The following is an 18,882-nucleotide window of genomic DNA, read 5'->3' as shown; positions in this document are numbered from 1 at the left end:
GTAAGCTGCTAGAGATAGCCTTACCGAAGACTAAGTACAAAGGAAGGGGAGAAGGATGTCTATAATATAGCTAGGATTCGGTGAAAGGAAGACGATGGACCTCAACCAAGTTAAATGCATTAAGGATGAGATAGATCAACTCTTGATGAAAGGACAAGACATCAAACAGAGGTGACAGAGGTATTTTGACAATCTTTTCAATGGTGAGAATGAGACTATGGACACCCAATTGGATGTCTCCTTTGATGATTTAAATAGATGCTTTGTACGCAGGATCCAAAAATCAGAGATCAATGAAGCTTTAAAGAGGATGAAAGGGGCAAGGTGATGGGCCTGGATGGTATCCGAATAGAGGTGTGGAAATGCCTTGGTGATATTGCTATCGTTTGGCTAACCAAGTTGTTCAACTATATTTTTCGATCAAACAAGATGCCCGATGAGTGGAGAAGTACATTAATACCAATCTTCAAGGACAAGGGAGATATTCAAAGTTGTACCAACTATCGAGGGATTAAGCTCATGAGCCAGACTATGAAGCTATGAGAGAGTTATTGAGCGTCGCCTAAGAGGAATGACACATATCACCATAAATCAATTTGGATTCATGCTTGGAAGGTCAACCATGGAAGCAATTTTCTTAATAAGGCAGGTCATGGAGCGATATAAGGAGCAGAAGAAGGACTTGCACATGGTTTTTATCGACTTGAAAAAGACCTATGATAAAATACCTAGGAATCTCATGTGGTGGGCATTGGATAAGCATAAAGTCCTAACAAAGTATGTTACGCTCATCAAGGACATGTATGACAAGGTTGTGACTAGCGTCCGAACAACTGATGGTGATACAGATGTTTTCCCGATTAACATAGGACTACATCAAGGTTTGACTTTGAGCCCTTATCTATTTGCCTTAGTGATATATGAGGTCACGAGGGATATACAAGGAGATATCCCTTGGTGTATGCTTTTCGCTGACGATGTAGTTCTAGTAGATGAAAACCGGGAAGGAGTAAATATAAAGCTAGAGTTATGGCGTCAGACCCTAGAGTCAAAAGGATTTAGAATTAGCAGGACCAAAACAGAGTATATGAGATGTGACTTTGGTACTACAATTAGTGAGGATGGAGATGTAAGCTTGGGAGGCCAAGTAGTACCAAAGGACACCTTCCTTTATTTGGGATCGATGCTACATAGAGATGGTGATATTGATGAATATGTTAGCCATAGAATCGAGAAATTTGACAAAACGGGCCACTCTACGTTGCCGCTCTACTAAATGGGCTGCTTCTCGAGTCAGTTGGAAAAGAGGGTCACTCAAGCTGTGTCATTCGTCGAAATAGGTCACAGATCCTTTGGTGGATCTGACAGGTGGGCCCATAGCCCCGATGTACCGTTTATGCCCTTACGGTCTCACCGACGCTGTCTCTCCTCCATCTCCCGTCAGAATAGGTCACCTTTCCCCTTTCCTCTGTCACGGCGTCGCGGTGCCTCTCGTCTTCCTCAATCATGGCGGCTCCCAAGATCTATTGTCGCCGCCGGTTGATTTGAAAGTGTTGACGCTGCGGCACCACCAGTGTCCTGTTCTTCACCTCCAGGAACTCGCCGCGCGTACGTTTCTTCGGCAAGAAAACACCGACACCATTGGCGACGACTTTAGGTACCCGTTAACAGTGGAACAATATGAGTTTTGTTTGCTCTGTATTTTGGTCAGCATAGCATGTCCTTACATCTCGCTTAGACGATGTTACCATGCAAGTATTGATTAGATTGTGACATAGATTAGATTCCAAACACAATCTGCAGGTATCCATAAGTGTAAACTCATATTTTTATGTGGTACGTTGCTTACTTATCTTGTGTTTGATAATTATGTATATTTATTTGTGCTAACAGTAGAAATAGGTGTGACAATTTTGTGCTCGCATCATGAATGGTAATGATGATGACACCATGTCTATTGACTGGAGTAGCTTTATAATTGAGAATGCTGAAAATAAGGAAATGGGGAGACTGATGATATGTTTAGAATCTGTGATGAGAATGAGATGTATGTGTTCTTGGGACTTGGAGATGAGGATGAGGAGATGAATCGAACCCACTCGGAACCAAGTAACTTTGCATCTCATTTTTCATCGGAAAGTAATAGTTTTGATCTAAGTGATCTAGATGCTGCCATGCTGGTTGATGATGAAAATGCAGAAATGTTGAATATATTGCATGATGTTGATCACCCTGATCTAAAGTTGGGTACTCTCTATCCGTCGATGAAAGAGTTTAGGATAGCTGTGAGGCAGTATGCTATAAATGAGGAGTTTGAGCTTGGCATAACAAAATCAGATAGAAGAAGGTATAGAGGTACTGCAAAAGGAATGATTGCACATGCTCTTGGAAACTGAATGGTTCTAGAAGACCGGATTCTAGTGTTATGGTACTAACCTTTCTTCTGTCTCTCTCCAACTGTATAGTTGTGTTCATAAAAGTTGGTATTACTTACCTCTCTATTTTGTTTTGTAGGTTACCGTCCTAGTGAATGAGCATAAATGTGCTTCAAGCAGCCGGATAAGTTATGGGAATGCCAATCAAGCATGGGTAGCACAGAAGGCCTTGCCTTTACTAAGAAATGAGCCTTCACTTGCTGCTAAGGCTTTGCAAAAGAGGTTAAAAGACACTTACAACTGTAGGGTCAGTTATGATGTGACATGGAAAGGAATGCAAGAAGCTCTAAAAGAGATGTATGGCAATTGGGATGATAGTTTCATTATGTTGTATAGGTGGAAGGAAGAAATTTTGATAAAATCTCCTCATAGTGTGGTGGAGGCTGACACCCAAGTTGTAGATGAAAAGGTCTACTTCCATAGATTTTTTTGTGCACTATAGCCTTGCATAGAAGGGTTTCTTGCTACGTGTAGGCTCATGTACCCGATAGCGTTTGGGTTCATGGATTCTGAGCATTGTTATTAAAATGTCGCTTCAACATCGTTTAAGCGTCGTTTAAGCGAGAAAACGTGATTAGGAGCTGGAACGTCCGAGCGTTTTAGGAAAGTGGCGTAGAACGTTCGTTTTGGACGTTTAAACATCGCTTAAGCGTCCTAATCACGTTTTAGGACGTTTTATGTGTTTTGAGGACGTTCTACCCGTCCGTGGGCCTTTCCTGGGCCTTTAGGTTTTTCTCCTGGTGACCACCGCGTGGAGGCAAACCAGCCGCCGCCCTCCTCTCCTCCAAGCTCAGCATCGCCGCCCTCCTCTCCGGCACGTGGAGCCGTGGAGGCACAGCCGGCCGCCGCCCTCCTCTCCTCCACCCGATCATCTCCACCTGAGCAGCGGACCTGCGCCGCTGCCACCGGCCACCCCACAGGAGAACTGCGCTGCCGCCCTCCTTTGACCAGCCATCCTCCACCTCCACTCCTGCAAGCTGCAGCAGCCTCCATCCTCTCCTCTGACCTCTACGACTCCCCCTCCTCTCTCCGCATCAGCAAGACCAGTAGTGGCCTACAGTAGGGTTTAGGGTTGAACTTGTGTTGTTGAACTTGATCTGTTTCTTTTTATGCTATTTGGTTTGTGAACTAAAGTACTCAACTTATGTATGAACTTATTCTATATTTAAACTTCTATGTCAAGTCTGAAAAGACGTTTCAACGTTCGTTTAAACGTTTAAATGTTAAAAAGGTGGTTCATAACGTTTTACCGCTTTAATAACCATGATTCTGAGAGCAAGGATAATTGGGTTTGGTTTATGACACAGCTGCGAAGGGCCATAGGGAATATCGAGAAAGTAGCTATTTGCACTGATGCCGGCAAGGAATTGATGACTGTTGTGGAACTAGTTTTCCCGCATGCTGATAAGAGATAATGTTTTAGACATCTGATGCAAAATTTCATCAAACGATTCCATGGAAATAGTTATAGAGGAATATATCCTGCTGCGAGAGCATATAGACAAGCTGAATTTGATAGACATATTGGGCCCATTTTGCATTCTGATCCTGAAGTGATTACCTAGCTAAATAGGGATCACAAGTTCAAGTGGATGAGTACTTTTGATCCAGATATAAAATGCGACTACATCAACAATAATTTAGCAGAGTGTTTCAACAACTCGGTCAAAGATCACAAAGACCTGCCAGTAGTTCAACTAGCAGACAAGATTAGAGAGCTTATTATGGTACTTTGGGAGAAAAGGAGGAGAATTGGTGCCAAACTATGTGGAAATATCTTGCCAGCTATAGTTTTCATCAATTGAATATAAGGTCTAGAGGACTTGGTCATTTAAAAGTTGTAAATGCTGGAAATGGTCATGCTGAGGTTTTTGATAACAACCCTAAACAAGAAAGACATATTGTTGATCTAGGAGCGAAGGAGTGCTCTTGTTTGGAGTGGCAGCATACTGGGAAGCCTTGTGACCATGCCATAGTTGTCATTACTAGTTTTAGAAATGAAAGGATTGAAAACTATGTGCATGATTTTTATTCAGTACACAAGTTCAGAGAAGCATACTCTAGAGTCATCTATCCTATAAGGGATCGTTCACAATGGCCTCAAGTTGATATGGACTCGGTTGTAAAAGGACCTTTAGCAAAACGAGGTGTTTCTCGAAGTTCCTTAACCTCAAATGGCCTCAAGTGTTTCTCGAAGTTCCTTAACCTCAAATGCAGTCAACCCCTTACCCAAGGGTAGCTTCTCATTGCAAATACGATAGATATGCTTGGCATGATCCTGCATCAAGATGATTGCCTTGTCGGCGATTTCAATGCTCTTCGACATCCCTGCATCTATAATACTAGTGCAAGTAAATAGGCATTTGAACTAAATACAATCAGCGCTGTTGGTAGGCAAAATCAAGGTGGACAAGCAAATCCCCCTGAACCCTAAACTGAAGCTAAACATATTGCTTTTATGACAAGATTTCACAGCCGGCCACCTTGATTTTGCTACCAAAAACCAGAGAAGCTAATCACAGGATTTCACAACCGGCACAAACCACAAAGTGGCGAAACATCCAGAAAAATAAGTGCGGTGCACAATCCATCAGGTCCGAATGTGTACTTTAAACCCTAAATTACACGGGGCACAAGCATACTTAAATGAAATGCTTAACCTTGATGGCGAAGGAGTCATGGACGACTGACCTGCACAGGGGAGTGGGAGACGTCGTCGTCTCCATCGCCGGCAGCAAACGTTCGACAGAAGCGAGAGGGTCGCCCGGGTTATCGCCTACGCCGCGACAGAGGGAAGAGTTATGGAGAAGGGGAAAAGTGACCTATTCTGACGGGAGATGGAGGAGAGACGGCGTCTGTGAGAATGTAAGGACATAAACAGTACAACGGGGCTATGGGCCCACCTGTCAGGTCCGCCAAAGGATCTGTGACCTATTTCGACGAGCGACACAACTTGAGTGACCCTCTTTTCCAACTGACTCGAGAAGCGACCCATTTAGTAGAGCGGTAACGTAGAGTGATCCGTTTTGCCAAATTTCTCCCATAGAATCAAAGCGGGGTGGATGAAATGGCGTCAAGCATCGGGAGTCCTATGCGACAAGAGAGAGCCATAGAAGTTGAAAGGCAAGTTCTATAGGACGACGATTAGGCCTGCTATGTTATATGGGACTGAGTGTTGGCCTCCTAAGAGATGACATATCCAACAACTAAGTGTCGCAGAGATCTATGTTGCGTTGGATATGTAGGCACACAAGATTGGACCGAGTGAGAAACGATGACACACGTGATCGGCTAGGAGTAGCGCCAACTGAAGAAAAGCTTATTCAACACCGGTTGAGATGTTTGGGCATGTCCACTGGAGACCCCCAGAGGCACCGGTGCATAGAGGCATCATAAAACGGGACAATAATGTGAAGAGAGGTAGAGGTCGACCAAACTTGACATGGTAGGAGGCAATCAAAAGGGACTTGAAGGAATGAAATATCCCAATGGAGTTGTGTTTGGATAGAAGTGCTTGGAAAGAAGATATCCACGTGCCCGAACCGTGATTACGCCTTTTTTAGTGCTCTCAAAAGCTTGTCCCCGCCCCTTTCTCTCTCTCTCTCTTTTTGGTGACATCTTGTTCGATTTCAACTCTAGCCTACCCCAACTTGCTTGGGACTAAAAGGCTATGTTGTTGTTGTTGATGATGATGTAGTAGGGGACATTTTGAAGGTCTCTGTCATGCTTGTCAGCTAGGCCGACATGCTCGTCTCTCATTCACTACTTCTAAGGCTGAGCAGGCTTTTGATCTGGTTCATTGTGATCTGTGGACCTCCCCTGTACTCAGTTGCCTGGATATAAATACTATCTGGTGATTTTGGATGATTTTCCCATTTTCTTTGAACTTTTCCTCTTCGGTTGAAGTCCGACACGTTCACCACCCTCACACTTCTTTGCCTGGGTATCCACCCAGTTTCGTCGCCCGGTCCGTGCCCTGCAGTGTGATAATGACCGCGAGTTCGACAACCACGCCTCCCACTCTTTCTTTCTCACTCATGGTGTCCAGTTGTGTCTCTCGTGCCCCTACACCTCTCCTAGAACGGCTGGGCCGAACGCATGATCCACACCAACACCAATATGATCCGCTGCCTTCTCTTCCAGGCGTCTCTCCCTGCTTGCTACTGGGCAGAGGCACTGCACACCGCCACACACCTCCTCAACCGCCTTTCCTCGAAGGTGGTGAGCCACCCTACTCCCCACTTCGTCCTGTACGACACAACCCCCTCTTACGACCACCTTCACGTGTTCGGTTGTGCCTGCTATCCCAACACTTCCGCCATCGCTCCCAATAAGCTATCTCCTCGCTCCATTCGCTGCCTCTTCCTTGGCTACTCCCCTGACTGTTGGGGACTTGTTCTCAAATGCTAAGAGTTAAGAACAAGGCAACACAGAAAATGTTAAACGTTAAAGTCCTTCGTCCTTCGAAACATTATTCCACTTGGGATGTAATGATTTTCGGACGAAGGTTATGAAGGATATACCTTCGTAAACATTTCATATCATAATGAAGAAAGAATTACATAGAATATAAAAGATAACATAAACAGTTATGTATTATTATCAACTCATTTCTATTTTATTGCTATGGAAAAATAGAAATGATATCGAGTTACAAATATACCTTTGACTTGAAAGAAGGTAAAAGTACAAACGTGACGCAAAAGCAAATGCCAAATCAGCGTGAACAGTACAGGGTTACTGTTCATCTATTTATAGGCACGGGACGCAACCCATGTAAAATTACACCTATGCCCTTTACATCTGCTAATAACTCTATAATAATTCATCGAGGTCTAAATAGCCTTTTCATCTTTAAGTCGGTTTCCCTTTCCGCTATCATGCCGAAGCTCTTCTACACACAGCTTCGGCTCCGCGCCAACCTTCGTACCCCTTCTGTGCTTCTTCACGTTGTGGTTTTAACTCAGGTCCGAAGATACCTGTTCACACATTGTACTCCAGAAACATTGTTAAATCATGTTTTTGAGGACCTTCGGAAGCCGAAGGCCCTCAACAGTAGCCCCTCGCAATATTAATTTGTTAGAATGATAAATTCAGATTGCGATATGGACGAAGGCCCCGAGCCGAAGGTCCGAAAAAACACCTTCCCTTTGCTAGAATAGCAACAACCACTGACAAGCGGGACCCTTCAGTTTTCGACGTACTCGGCATATAAATAAGAGCACATCGCGGATTCATTTGACACACTCCCTTGCCATCTGTTTTTGCTTGCCTAATTTTTAGCCCTTGCGCACCAACACTTTCTTGGTTTTGAGTTTTTAAGCTTCATATTCAAGAGCAGTTTTTCAGCACCTCCGAAGATGTCTCAAGATAAAAAAGCTGTTGCTGAAGCGAAACTGAGCCTTTCTGAAGAGAAGAATCTTGGTTTTCTTGAATTAATGGCAAAGACAAATACAGAGAAAATTATTAGGGAGATTTTGGAAGGCTTGTCTGAAGATACTTGTGATAGCGACAATTTTGATGTGGAAAGTGGTGGAGAAGACTCCGAAGTTCGACCTTGGCGACCAAGTCATACAGTTTTTGGAAAATCAACTATTAAACAGAGTCATCTTGACAATGAGGGGAAGATATTTTTGGGACATGTCTATTGTAAGGGCTGATGACGGAGAGAGGACTGTGCCTACTCCCGAAGAGAATGAAGTTGTGATCTTCCGAAGCTTTTTTAAGGCTGGGCTTCGGTTTCCATTAAGCAAATTTGTGGTTGAGGTTTTAAAGATTTATCAAGTCTACCTTCATCAAATTACGCCCGAAGCAATCATAATAATGGGAATCTTTGTCTGGGCCGTGAGGAGCCAGGGCTTGGAGCCAAATGCAAAAAGCTTTTGTAATCTACATGAGCTAGTATATGAGACGAAACCCTGGGGTAAATAGCAATATCATAACAATTTTGGCTGTTATAGCTTCGGTGCCCGCTCTGGGTCAAGCTGTCCGGTGCCAACTTTTCGGAAGAGATGGCCCGTGGACTGGATGAAGGAATGGTTCTATGTGAAAAACGATTTGAAGACACGAGAAGATGTTAAAGATATCATCATGCGCCCTATCTGGTAGCGTTTCGGACTCCGGAAACCGAAGGTGGAAATGGATGAAGCAACCGAAGAATGCCAGAGGGCCTTCGGCATAGTTTGCTCTTTCATCGGGACGAGGGACTTAGTTCAAGAGCACGTGGCCTACAGGATATGGCCATTGGTAGCTAACTGGGAAATGCCGAAGGAAACCATCAGCAACCCCACACGAAGGTGGTCTGGTTCGACTAAAATATACCTTCAGGTTCGTAGACCAATTTATCGAGCCAGACGACGATTGGTTGAAATGCGTTGAAGCTACAAGTGATGAAGTGCTTGGACCGTACTCAAAGGCAGAAGATACTGCGCTATCAGCGGCCTTCGGAGGCCGGAAAAAGAAAAGGTTGAACAGAGTTTTCGATGCTATCGGATTTGTCTATCCTGACTACCGTTACCCAATACGGGGTCAAAAAAGAAAAGGTACAACTTCTGTGAGGGAAGTTACTTCGGCCGCTCCTAGTGAGCCAACGCCGAAGAGAAAAAAGATGAAAGTTCTTACGCACCGGCCACGCTATATTGAGCCGGCCACAGTGCCCGAGTTTGTCGGCGAGGCTTCTTCGGCTACTGAAGCCAAAAAACCTGTACCTGCGCAGAAAGTTGAAGAGCTGTCTGCAACACCGAAGGTGGAAAGAACTGAAGAGTCGAAAGCTGAAGGAACAAAAATATCACAAATTTTAAGCCCTTCGGCAGAAGTTGGAGTGCCACAAGCTCAGAAGGGTCCGGCTGTGACCCTCAAAAGGAAAAGGATGGTTAATGTTTTAGATGTACTGGAGACAATAAAGTCTTCAAGCTCTACGCCGAAAAAGTTGCCGAAGCTCAAAAAGCACAAATTGAAACAACAGGCTATGGAGGCGAAACTACAAAGCACCAGGTTGAAATCAAGACTGGACCTTCAGAGTCTGCCAAAGAAAAATCCTTGGAAACCGAAGGAGAAAGTAGAAAGGAAACTTTAAAGCAAATTCTGTCTGAAAAAATTCTTTCTTCAACTCTCGAAGCACCTTCCAAATTGCCTGATTATATTGTGCGACATGCTTCGGGCAAAATACTATCTGAAGAAGAAAAACGAGAAGCTCATCATTATGCCCAGAAATTAAAATATCCGAAAGGGGCGTTGATATTCAATGGCAGCGGAGAAGAAGACTTCTTGTATTGTCTCCCAGACAGCAAGGAGATCTCTGTCTGCCGGGAGATGGCACGAAGCTTCGGATTCCCAACTCTAAAAGATGGGCTTTCAGTTTTGTCAAAAGATGAATTGGCCGACAGCTTAGTATATAACAGCTTAAAGGTGAGAAAATACACTTTTGCGTGGTTAGAAATTCGTGTGTTTATTTATTAATATCACATTCCTTTTGCAGGGCCTTATTCTCAGCAATGCCCTTAGAGCGCAAAAAAGTGCCGAAAATGAAGGATGCACCATGGCTTTAAATAACCTTCGTTCCGAAGTAATTGAGCTAAGGAACGAAGGTCTTGAGAAAGATAAAATATTAAATTCATTGGTGAATAAAATAAAAGAAGACGAGGCTGCTTCCAAAGCCCAAGCTGAGGCCCAGAAGCGCGAAATTGAGGATCTTCGGAAACAGCTAGCCGAAGCTAAAGAAAAATGCGCAGTTGCAGAAGCTAAACGAGAAATTAGTGAACAATGGACCAATCATTTAGAGAAAAACGTTGAAGAACCTCGTGCATCCAAGGAAAGGTGTTATGAAAAGTCTATAGAGTGTGTTAAGAAAATAAAAACTAGCTTCGCCAATGTTGGCGCACTCTCTAACGAAGACAACTTCGTAAGAGGTGATCCTGAAGGCCCAATTGATTGGATCAGCAACAAAGCTGAAGCTTTTGAGGAAGTTTTGAGTGGTCGCGGGGATATCTGCGCTTTCTCAGGTGCCCGAGGAATCGTGGCTATTTTGGAGAAATCAGGTTGCGACCATGTGAGAACTTTGGCTCAAGCCGAAGCTACCTTAAGTATTGAAGATACAAAAGACCATTCGGCCGAAGCCAGCTTAGTGGGCGGAAAATTCTTTACTGACATCTGAGAGAATGGCGGCCGAAAGATGGCACACGAGATAATAAAAAGGAGTGAAAAAGATTCTCATGATGCAAAAGAAGTGATGAAGGCATCTGAAAAAACAGCGGAACTAGAAAGGAGGATAGATATTGTTTAATGACTTCTAACTTTATGTTTTATTTTTGCGACTTCGAACTTATTTACGTTTTCTATCGCAGCTGAGCTATTTTATTCCCCAGAGCCCTTCGAGCCAACGGCCGACCTAGAAGCAAAGAGGGAGGAATAAATTACTAAAATGACCGAAGCTATTTTAGATGAAGCTGTTTCTCGACTGTTGAACGAAGCTGCGGAAGCAGTTTTGAAAGAAGAATAGTTATTATTGTAAAAACATTTGGAATGTAATATTTGCTGAACAAAGTGTGTAATATTTTTATAACTTTGAATGTAATATATAAGTTGCTTGTAACTTAATTCTTTACGATGCATGAAACTTTACATACATACCGTTTTTGAGCCTTCGGCGAAAAAAAACACCTTCCCTTCTTTTCATGCTTCGTGAAGAATATCCATATTTCGTAAAAACATCTAATCTTCGTAAAATCAGTAAGCAATAGATCTTTTCATTTTAGAGTTTGACGAAGGTATGCTTTTTCAATAATTATTTTGTGCCTTGGCACTGCTTCTTCGAAACAATCTCCGAAGATCAACGTTGAACCCCCTTCTTGCGTCATTAATGCAATATGATGTATGATGTTATGCTATGCAAATGATGTGATGATATGGTGTTATGCAAAATGATATTTGTGCCGAAGATCAGCGCTGACTTTTCGCTGCAAGCCTCCCTTAGAAGCTTCTTCGCCTTCTATTTCGGCGGTATCAGCGTTTATTTTTCGCTGTAAGCCTCCCTTAGAAGCTTCTTCGCCTTCTACTTCGGCGGTATCAGCGTTTATTTTTCGCTGTAAGCCTCCCTTAAGAGCTTCTTCGCCTTCTACTTCGACGGTATCAGCGTTTATTTTTCGCTGTAAGCTCTGCATTCCCTTTGGAACGACTTTTGAGCAGAAAACTTATGCTGCGCTCCCTTAGGAACGACTTTTTGTTATTTCGGAGGTTCTCCTTGTAACCATAAGTTCTTATGCTTCGGTAACTCCGTTATTCTGTGGAGAAGGTATATTTTTACTATGGCAAAAACGAAGCTATTACAAGAAATTAAAAACGACAAAAAACACTTAAACTTTCAATAATTGTTCCTTATTAAAAAGAAAATGATACTGAATGCAAAAACTGTTGCCGAGATAGGATATCTGTTAATAGATATGCTTCGATTCTGGCACAGTACTATTGACTGTGCGAGCTTCGAACTCCTCTCTGAAATCTCGTTGGTGGTGAGTGTGTTGACTCCCTTCTGGCTGCTGGCCTCGTTGCATTGGTAGTGGAGGTGGTGGCTGTTGCCAAGATGCCTGAGGTTGGCTTGCCGAAGCGACAGAAGCTGCAGGGTGGTTACCCACATACTCTGGAATATACGGTGAGTGGTATGAAGCAGTATGCATAACTTGTTTCGGCTGGCTCTGTTGGGCTGCAGCTTCTGCTATCTCTTTCTGTTTCTGGATAGTGACATGACACATCCTGGTAGTGTGGCCCTTTTCCTCACCACAGAATAGGCAATAAATTTTTCTGGGCTGATCCCCAAACCTTCCTCCGAAGCCCCTGGCGCCTCTGCCCCTTAGAGCTGGGGGCCGAGGATAGCTCTGTTGCTGCCCCGAAGCCTGAGAGGAATATTGCGGCCTCTGCTGCTGACTTCCCCTGTCGTCATTCTGAGTGGAATGAATTGATCTGACATGCCTAGGATGGATTCTCCCTCCGAAGCCCCTGGTCATTTCGGAGAACCTGTAAGCTTCCTCCCTTCTCTGTCGAAAGTCGTTGTCAGCGCGGATGTATTCATCCATCTTCTGAAGCAGTTTCTCCAGGGTCTGAGGGGGCTTCCTGGCGAAGTATTGGGCTGAAGGTCCTGGCCGAAGCCCCTTAATCATGGCCTCAATGACAATTTCATTGGGCACTGTTGGCGCTTGTGCCCTCAGGCGCAAGAACCTTCGGACATACGCTTGGAGGTATTCTTTTTTATCTTGCGTGCACTGGAACAAAGCTTGAGCGGTAACTGGCTTCGTCTGAAACCCTTGAAAACTGGTAACCAGCATGTCCTTCAGCTTTTGCCATGATGTGATTGTTCCTGGCCGAAGAGAGGAGTACCAGGTTTGTGCAACATTTTTGACTGCCATGACGAAAGATTTCGCCATGACCGCTGTGTTGCCGCCATAGGAAGATATTGTTGCTTCGTAACTCATCAGAAACTGCTTCGGATCTGAGTGTCCGTCATACATGGGGAGCTGGGGTGGCTTGTAAGACGTAGGCCAAGGTGTAGCCTGCAGTTCTGCTGACAGAGGAGAAGCATCATCAAAAGCAAAATTTCCATGATGGAAATCCTCATACCAGTCATCCTCGTTGAAGAAGCCCTCTTGATGAAGCTTTCTGTGTTGAGGCCTTCGGTTTTGCTCGTCTTGAGCAAGATGACAAACTTCTTCAGAGGCTTCGTCTATCTACCTTTGTAGATCAGCTAGTCGAGCCATCTTTTCCTTCTTCCTTTGTACTTGCTGATGGAGCATCTCCATATTCCTGATCTCTTGGTCCAAGTCGTCCTCCTGGGGCGTTGGACTGGTGGCCTTCCTCTTCTGGCTTCGGGCCTCTCGAAGAGAAAGGGTCTCCTGGTTCGGGTCCAGTGGCTGCAGAGCTGCAGCCCCTGTTGCTGAAGCTTTCTTTGGCGGCATGACGAAGGTCAATGCTTGCCGAAGGTGTTCGAAACTCAAAAAGTGGAAGTGAGTTTACCGGAGGTGGGCGCCAATGTTGGTGACTTGTTCTCAAATGCTAAGAGTTAAGAACAAGGCAACACAGAAAATGTTAAACGTTAAAGTCCTTCGTCCTTCGAAACATTATTCCACTTGGGATGTAATGATTTTCGGACGAAGGTTATGAAGGACATACCTTCGTAAACATTTCATATCATAATGAAGAAAGAATTACATAGAATATAAAAGATAACATAAACAGTTATGTATTATTATCAACTCATTTCTATTTTATTGCTATGGAAAAATAGAAATGATATCGAGTTACAAATATACCTTTGACTTGAAAGAAGGTAAAAGTACAAACGTGACGCAAAAGCAAATGCCAAGTCAGCGTGAACAGTACAGGGTTACTGTTCATCTATTTATAGGCACGGGACGCAACCCATGTAAAATTACACCTATGCCCTTTACATCTGCTAATAACTCTAATAATTCATCGAGGTCTAAATAGTCTTTTCATCTTTAAGTCGGTTTCCCTTTCCGCTATCATGCCGAAGCTCTTCTACACACAGCTTCGGCTCCGCGCCAACCTTCGTACCCCTTCTGTGCTTCTTCACGTTGTGGTTTTAACTCAGGTCCGAAGATACCTGTTCACACATTGTACTCCAGAAACATTGTTAAATCATGTTTTTGAGGACCTTCGGAAGCCGAAGGCCCCCAACACTGACCATAGGGGGTATCGATGTCTTGACCTCGTCTCACACCACATCCTCATCTCTCGTCACGTTGTTTTCGACGAAGATGTGTTTCTCCTTGGTGGCTCCTCCCCACCCACCGTTCTTGACTCCCTCCTCGAGTTCGATCCGGTTCCCCCTCCACCCCGGTTGCTCCCGACTGCTCTTCCCCAGGCTTAGACGCCACCGCTCGAGCCTCTACTCGCACCATACCCGGCTCTAGTGCCTCCGCTCGTGCCTCTACCCTTGCCACGCGCGGCCTCGATGCCTCCGCTCGTGCCTCTTCACGTGCCACGCTTGTCCACGTCGACCAGACGACCACACCTGCGGCACGCTCGACCCCGTCGACCACGCCTGCGCCATACGCGGCCCCATCGACGAGCGTGGTCCACTTTGCCGACCCCTCTTTCGTCTACCACCGCCGTGGGCGCGCCACTACCTTGGCTCCCGCTGACCCGGGCCCGTCAACGAGCGCGACTCGCTTCGACGACCTCGTCGTTGTCTATCACCGCCTCGAGCAGGCCATGGCCGTGGCTCCCGACGCCCCGACGGCCCGCACCGAGCCTCTTGTGTACCACACGGTCGCCATCCACCGTGACCCTGGGCACGTCCACCCGATGGTGACTCGGTGCGCCGGCGGCATTCTCCGCCCCGTCGATCGGCTGATCCTGGCAGCTGATACGACTGCCACTCCTCCGGACGCCTCCCCAGTCCCCTTCGTTCGCACCGCCCTCGCCGACCTCCACTGGCGTCGCACTATGGAGGAGTACGCGGCCCTACTGGCCAACCACACCTGGGACCTTGTGCCATGTCCACAAGGCACCAACATGGTCACTGGCAAGAGGCTCTTTCACCACAAGCTGACCTCGGACGGCTCCCTTGAGCGCTACAAGGCCCGTTGGTTCCTTTGGGACTTCACCCAGCGCCCCGGAGTGGACTATGACGAGATCTTTAGCCCCGTCGTCAACTTCGCCACCGTTCACGCCGTCCTCTCCCTACTCTACGTCAACGACATTGTACTCCACGGCACTCTGACGGAGACTGTCTACTGTAGCCAGCCCACTGGCTTCGTCGACGCCACTCGCCTGGATCTTGTCTGCCGGCTGGACCGCTCCCTATACAGCCTCAAGCAGGCACCACGGGCATGGTATAGTCGTTTTGCCTCCTACTTGGCCTCCATCGGCCTCGTCGAGGCCAAGTCGGACACGTCCCTCTTCATCTACCGGTGCGGCGACGACACCGTCTACCTCCTACTCTACGTCAACGACATTGTACTCACGGCATCCACCGCCGACCTTCTACAACGCACGATCATCGCCCTTCAGTGGGAGTTCGCGATGAAGGACCTGGGGCCCCTCCATCACTTCCCTGGCATCACCGCCGAGCGCCGGCCCCAGAGTCTCTTCCTCCACCAGCACTAGTACGCCATCGACATCCTAGAGCGGGCTGGCATGTCCGACTGCAAGCCCTGCTCCACGCCTGTCGACATTCAGGCGAAGCTCTCTGAGGACGACGACCCCCGGTCGCCGACGCGAGGTCCTACCGGAGCCTGACCGGCACGCTCCAGTACTCACCTTCTCCAGGCCCGACATTGCCTATGTCGTCCAGCAGTTGTGCCTGCATATGCACACCCCGTGGGAGCCCCATCTCACCGCTCTCAAGTGGATCCTGCGCTACCTCCGCGGCTCCCTCGACTATGACCCCCTACTCCGACCATCCCCGACGTCGGAGCTCGTGGTCTACACCGACGCTGACTGGGCTAGCTGTCCAGACACGCGTTTGTCCACTTTCGGTTATGTCGTGTTCCTGGGCGCCAACCTTGTCTCCTGGGCCTCCAAGCGGCAGCTCGTCGTCCCCCGCTCCAGCGCAGAGGCCAAGTACCGCGCTGTGGCCAACAACGTGGCAGAGGCCTCCTGGATGCGCCAGCTACTCCACGAGCTCCACACCCCCCTTCAGCACGCCACCCTCGTCTACTGCGACAACATCAGCGCGGTCTACCTCTCCACCAATCCCGTGCAGCATTAGCGCACGAAGCACGTGGAGATCGACCTGCACTTCGTCCGCGAGCGTGTCGCTGTCGGTAACGTTCGGGTTCTCAGCGTCCCCACCACGCTATAGTTCGCCGACATCTTCACCAAGGGGTTACCATCGAGTGTATGTTTAGACTTTCGATCCAGTCTCAACATATGTACAGGATAGAGTTGAGACCACGGGGAGTGTTAGAGTACCCGTTTAGGGTTTGGGGTTTACCCCGTGTAGTTACCCTTTCACCCCTATTAATACAACACCCAACCCTGTGTTAGGGTTAGGGTTTCCCACAGTTAGGGAGCTGGGCGGCCAAAAAGGATAAACCTTTGGCTCTAGTCATCTGCCATTTCTCTCTTTTCTCACCAGCAGCCTGCAAGAGGAAGGAGATACAAGGGGCCTTGCCATCAAACACCACCATGTTCCTATGATTCTAGATCATCCAGGCCCCTAAGGTAATAAGAGAATCCATTCCTTTCTTCCCTAGACCAAATACCTGAGCTGAAGTTCTCTCCCACCAGCCAAAGAAGCCTCAACTTGCTGAGTGGATAAGTTGTGCAGCCCAAACTTCCTCAAGAGGTTATACCAGAAAACTCTTGAAAACACATAAGAGCCAGCAGATGGTTGATGTTTTCAGGTTCTTGGTCACACATGGGGCATCTAACCGGGTGTGGTTCATTGTCTTTTTTCCAGCCGATCAACAGTCCAACATTTGTTATGAGCCACCAACCACAGAAAGAATCGGCACTTGGAAGGCACCCACGATTTCCAGATCCTTCTATGATGGTGAAAGGAGCTTGAGCCCTGGAAGAGACCAGCATATGTAGTTTTTGCAGAGTAAAGACCATCTGGCGCCAAGGAGAAGATGTGCCTATCCTCAATATTAGGATGTAACATCATATCAGACAAAGCGTCCCAGAGGTGCAGATAATCAATCAAGGCTCCCACTGTCAGAGTTCCCTTAATATCGCCAATCCATCTTCTATTGACTAGAGCTTCTTGCACTGTTCTTCTATTGGTAATTCTTTCTGGTATTGTGTAGAACAGCCTTAGTGCAATATCAGAAACCTTCTTTCCATTAATCCATTTATCAACCCAAAAAAGAGTATTAGCACCATTTCCAACCACAGAAATCAACACGGTAGAGAAGAATGATCTGGCTTTGCTTGGGACCTGAATTGGGAGATCTACCCATGGCCTAGAAGGATCAGTTTTTTTCAGCCAAAGCCATCTCATTCTAAGAGCCCAACAAAGCTCTGTGAGGCTAGAAATTCCCAAACCTCCCAATTGTAGAGGCCTACAGACCTTTCCCCAAGCAACCAGACAGTGTCCTCCTTTAGCTTCCTTTCTTCCCCTCCATAAGAAATCTTTTCTAATTTTATCAATTGCATCTACTGCCCTTTAGGGAAATCAATAGCCATGATCGCAGTATAAACTGTCATACCAGTGAGAACATGCTGCACTAAAATTCTTCTGCCTGCTTTGTTCAACAAATCCACCTTCCAGCTTGGAAGTTGATTACAATTTTCTCAACTATGGGCAAGAGCTGCTGCTTGGTCAGTTTATGTAGGGAGAGGGGACCCAAATATTTGCAAGGGAAGGAAGCCACCTCACATGGCAGCCAATTTTGGACATCCAAGATGGTATGCTCAGAGCATCTGATAGGATAGATGTTGGACTTCTGTGCATTGTTGTGAAGACCATAGGCCTTCCCAAAAATATTAAGGATGTCAAGAGTAGTAGAGATGTCATTCTGAGTTGGGTGCAGGAAGAGGGCTACATCATCAGCATAAATAGAAATCATGTGTAGTTTCTTCCTGTTGGATAGTTGCTGCAGCAACCCAGCCTCTTCAGCCTTGGAGAAAAGAAGGCCAAGAACATCCATAACTACAATGAATAACATGGGGGATAACTGGATAAGGGTTCTTCTTGCCTAAGGCCTCTTATGGTGGATTTTGTTCCCAGGATAACCATTAAGAAGCACTTGAGTGGTAGAACAACCAAGTAACCCACAAATATTTTTTTTCGAAAACGCAGGAGAGCTGCGTATCATTATATTTAAAAGAAAAGGTGAGGTAAAAAGATAAACCTCATACAACTCCACACGAACCCACACACACTAGATTATAGGTAGAAATACAATAATATAAACAACTAGACCCGTGACCATGGAGATCCTAAAACAAAGATCACCGATTGGTACGATGGAGCGTAGGATGCTAGATAAACCACTGACTCCAGCCCTACGCAGAGGTGAGACTCCTCCTTGACCCAATTGATGACCATGCTAGAACTAGGTTGCACACCATTGAATACACAGCGGTTGCGGTGATTTCAGATGGCCCAAGCTCTTAGTATGATCAAAGAATTCAGGCCCTTGTGCATCCCCTTATATGCTGGATCAACAGGAACTGCGGCAACTCCTTCCCACCAATCCTCAAAGGAAGAGTTCTCATGACTAGGAGCAAGGTGCTGCAACCCGACAGATTTCATAATCTGAAACCAAACTTCCCGTGAGAAAACGCAGGAGACTAACAAATGGTTTAGGGTCTCCTCCTGACCACAACAGATAGAACCCAACTGCTGCTGCTGCACCTCAATCAAAAAAGGCCATGACACATAGTCAAAAGCTTTTGTGATATCTAACTTGAAAAGATCGCTCATTATATTTTTACTCCTACCACTGCTTTCTATACTAACCTCTAAATTCCCGATCTCTTACCA

The 18,882-nt window shown here is 46.1% G+C and overlaps 1 protein-coding gene across 6 annotated transcripts in view; it reads left to right on the top strand.

Moving 5' to 3' along the window:
- Positions 1-18,882, top strand: part of LOC103652266 (F-box protein At3g54460) — a 44,857-nt gene that overhangs the window by 18,889 nt on the left and 7,086 nt on the right. Inside the window, exons 6-7 of one of the 6 annotated variants that reach the window (XR_002268110.3) lie at positions 1,894-2,428; positions 2,515-2,854. The exons of 2 other annotated variants lie outside the window; for them this stretch is intronic. Coding sequence is in view for 3 of the 4 variants with exons in the window: in XM_020550356.3 (XP_020405945.1) it covers positions 2,515-2,877 (363 nt within the window). In the remaining variant the exon portion in view is untranslated. Of the gene's footprint in view, positions 1-1,893; positions 2,429-2,514; positions 5,228-10,777; positions 15,677-18,882 lie in introns of those variants that run through there. 3 more of the 6 variants (XM_020550358.3, XM_020550359.3, XM_020550356.3) reach the window with 3 other exon arrangements.

Source organism: Zea mays, chromosome 3, assembly GCF_902167145.1.
Source record: "Zea mays cultivar B73 chromosome 3, Zm-B73-REFERENCE-NAM-5.0, whole genome shotgun sequence".
Taxonomy (NCBI): domain Eukaryota; kingdom Viridiplantae; phylum Streptophyta; class Magnoliopsida; order Poales; family Poaceae; genus Zea; species Zea mays.
Note: the sequence above shows the minus strand (reverse complement) of the source record. Positions and strands in the feature narration are given on the sequence as shown.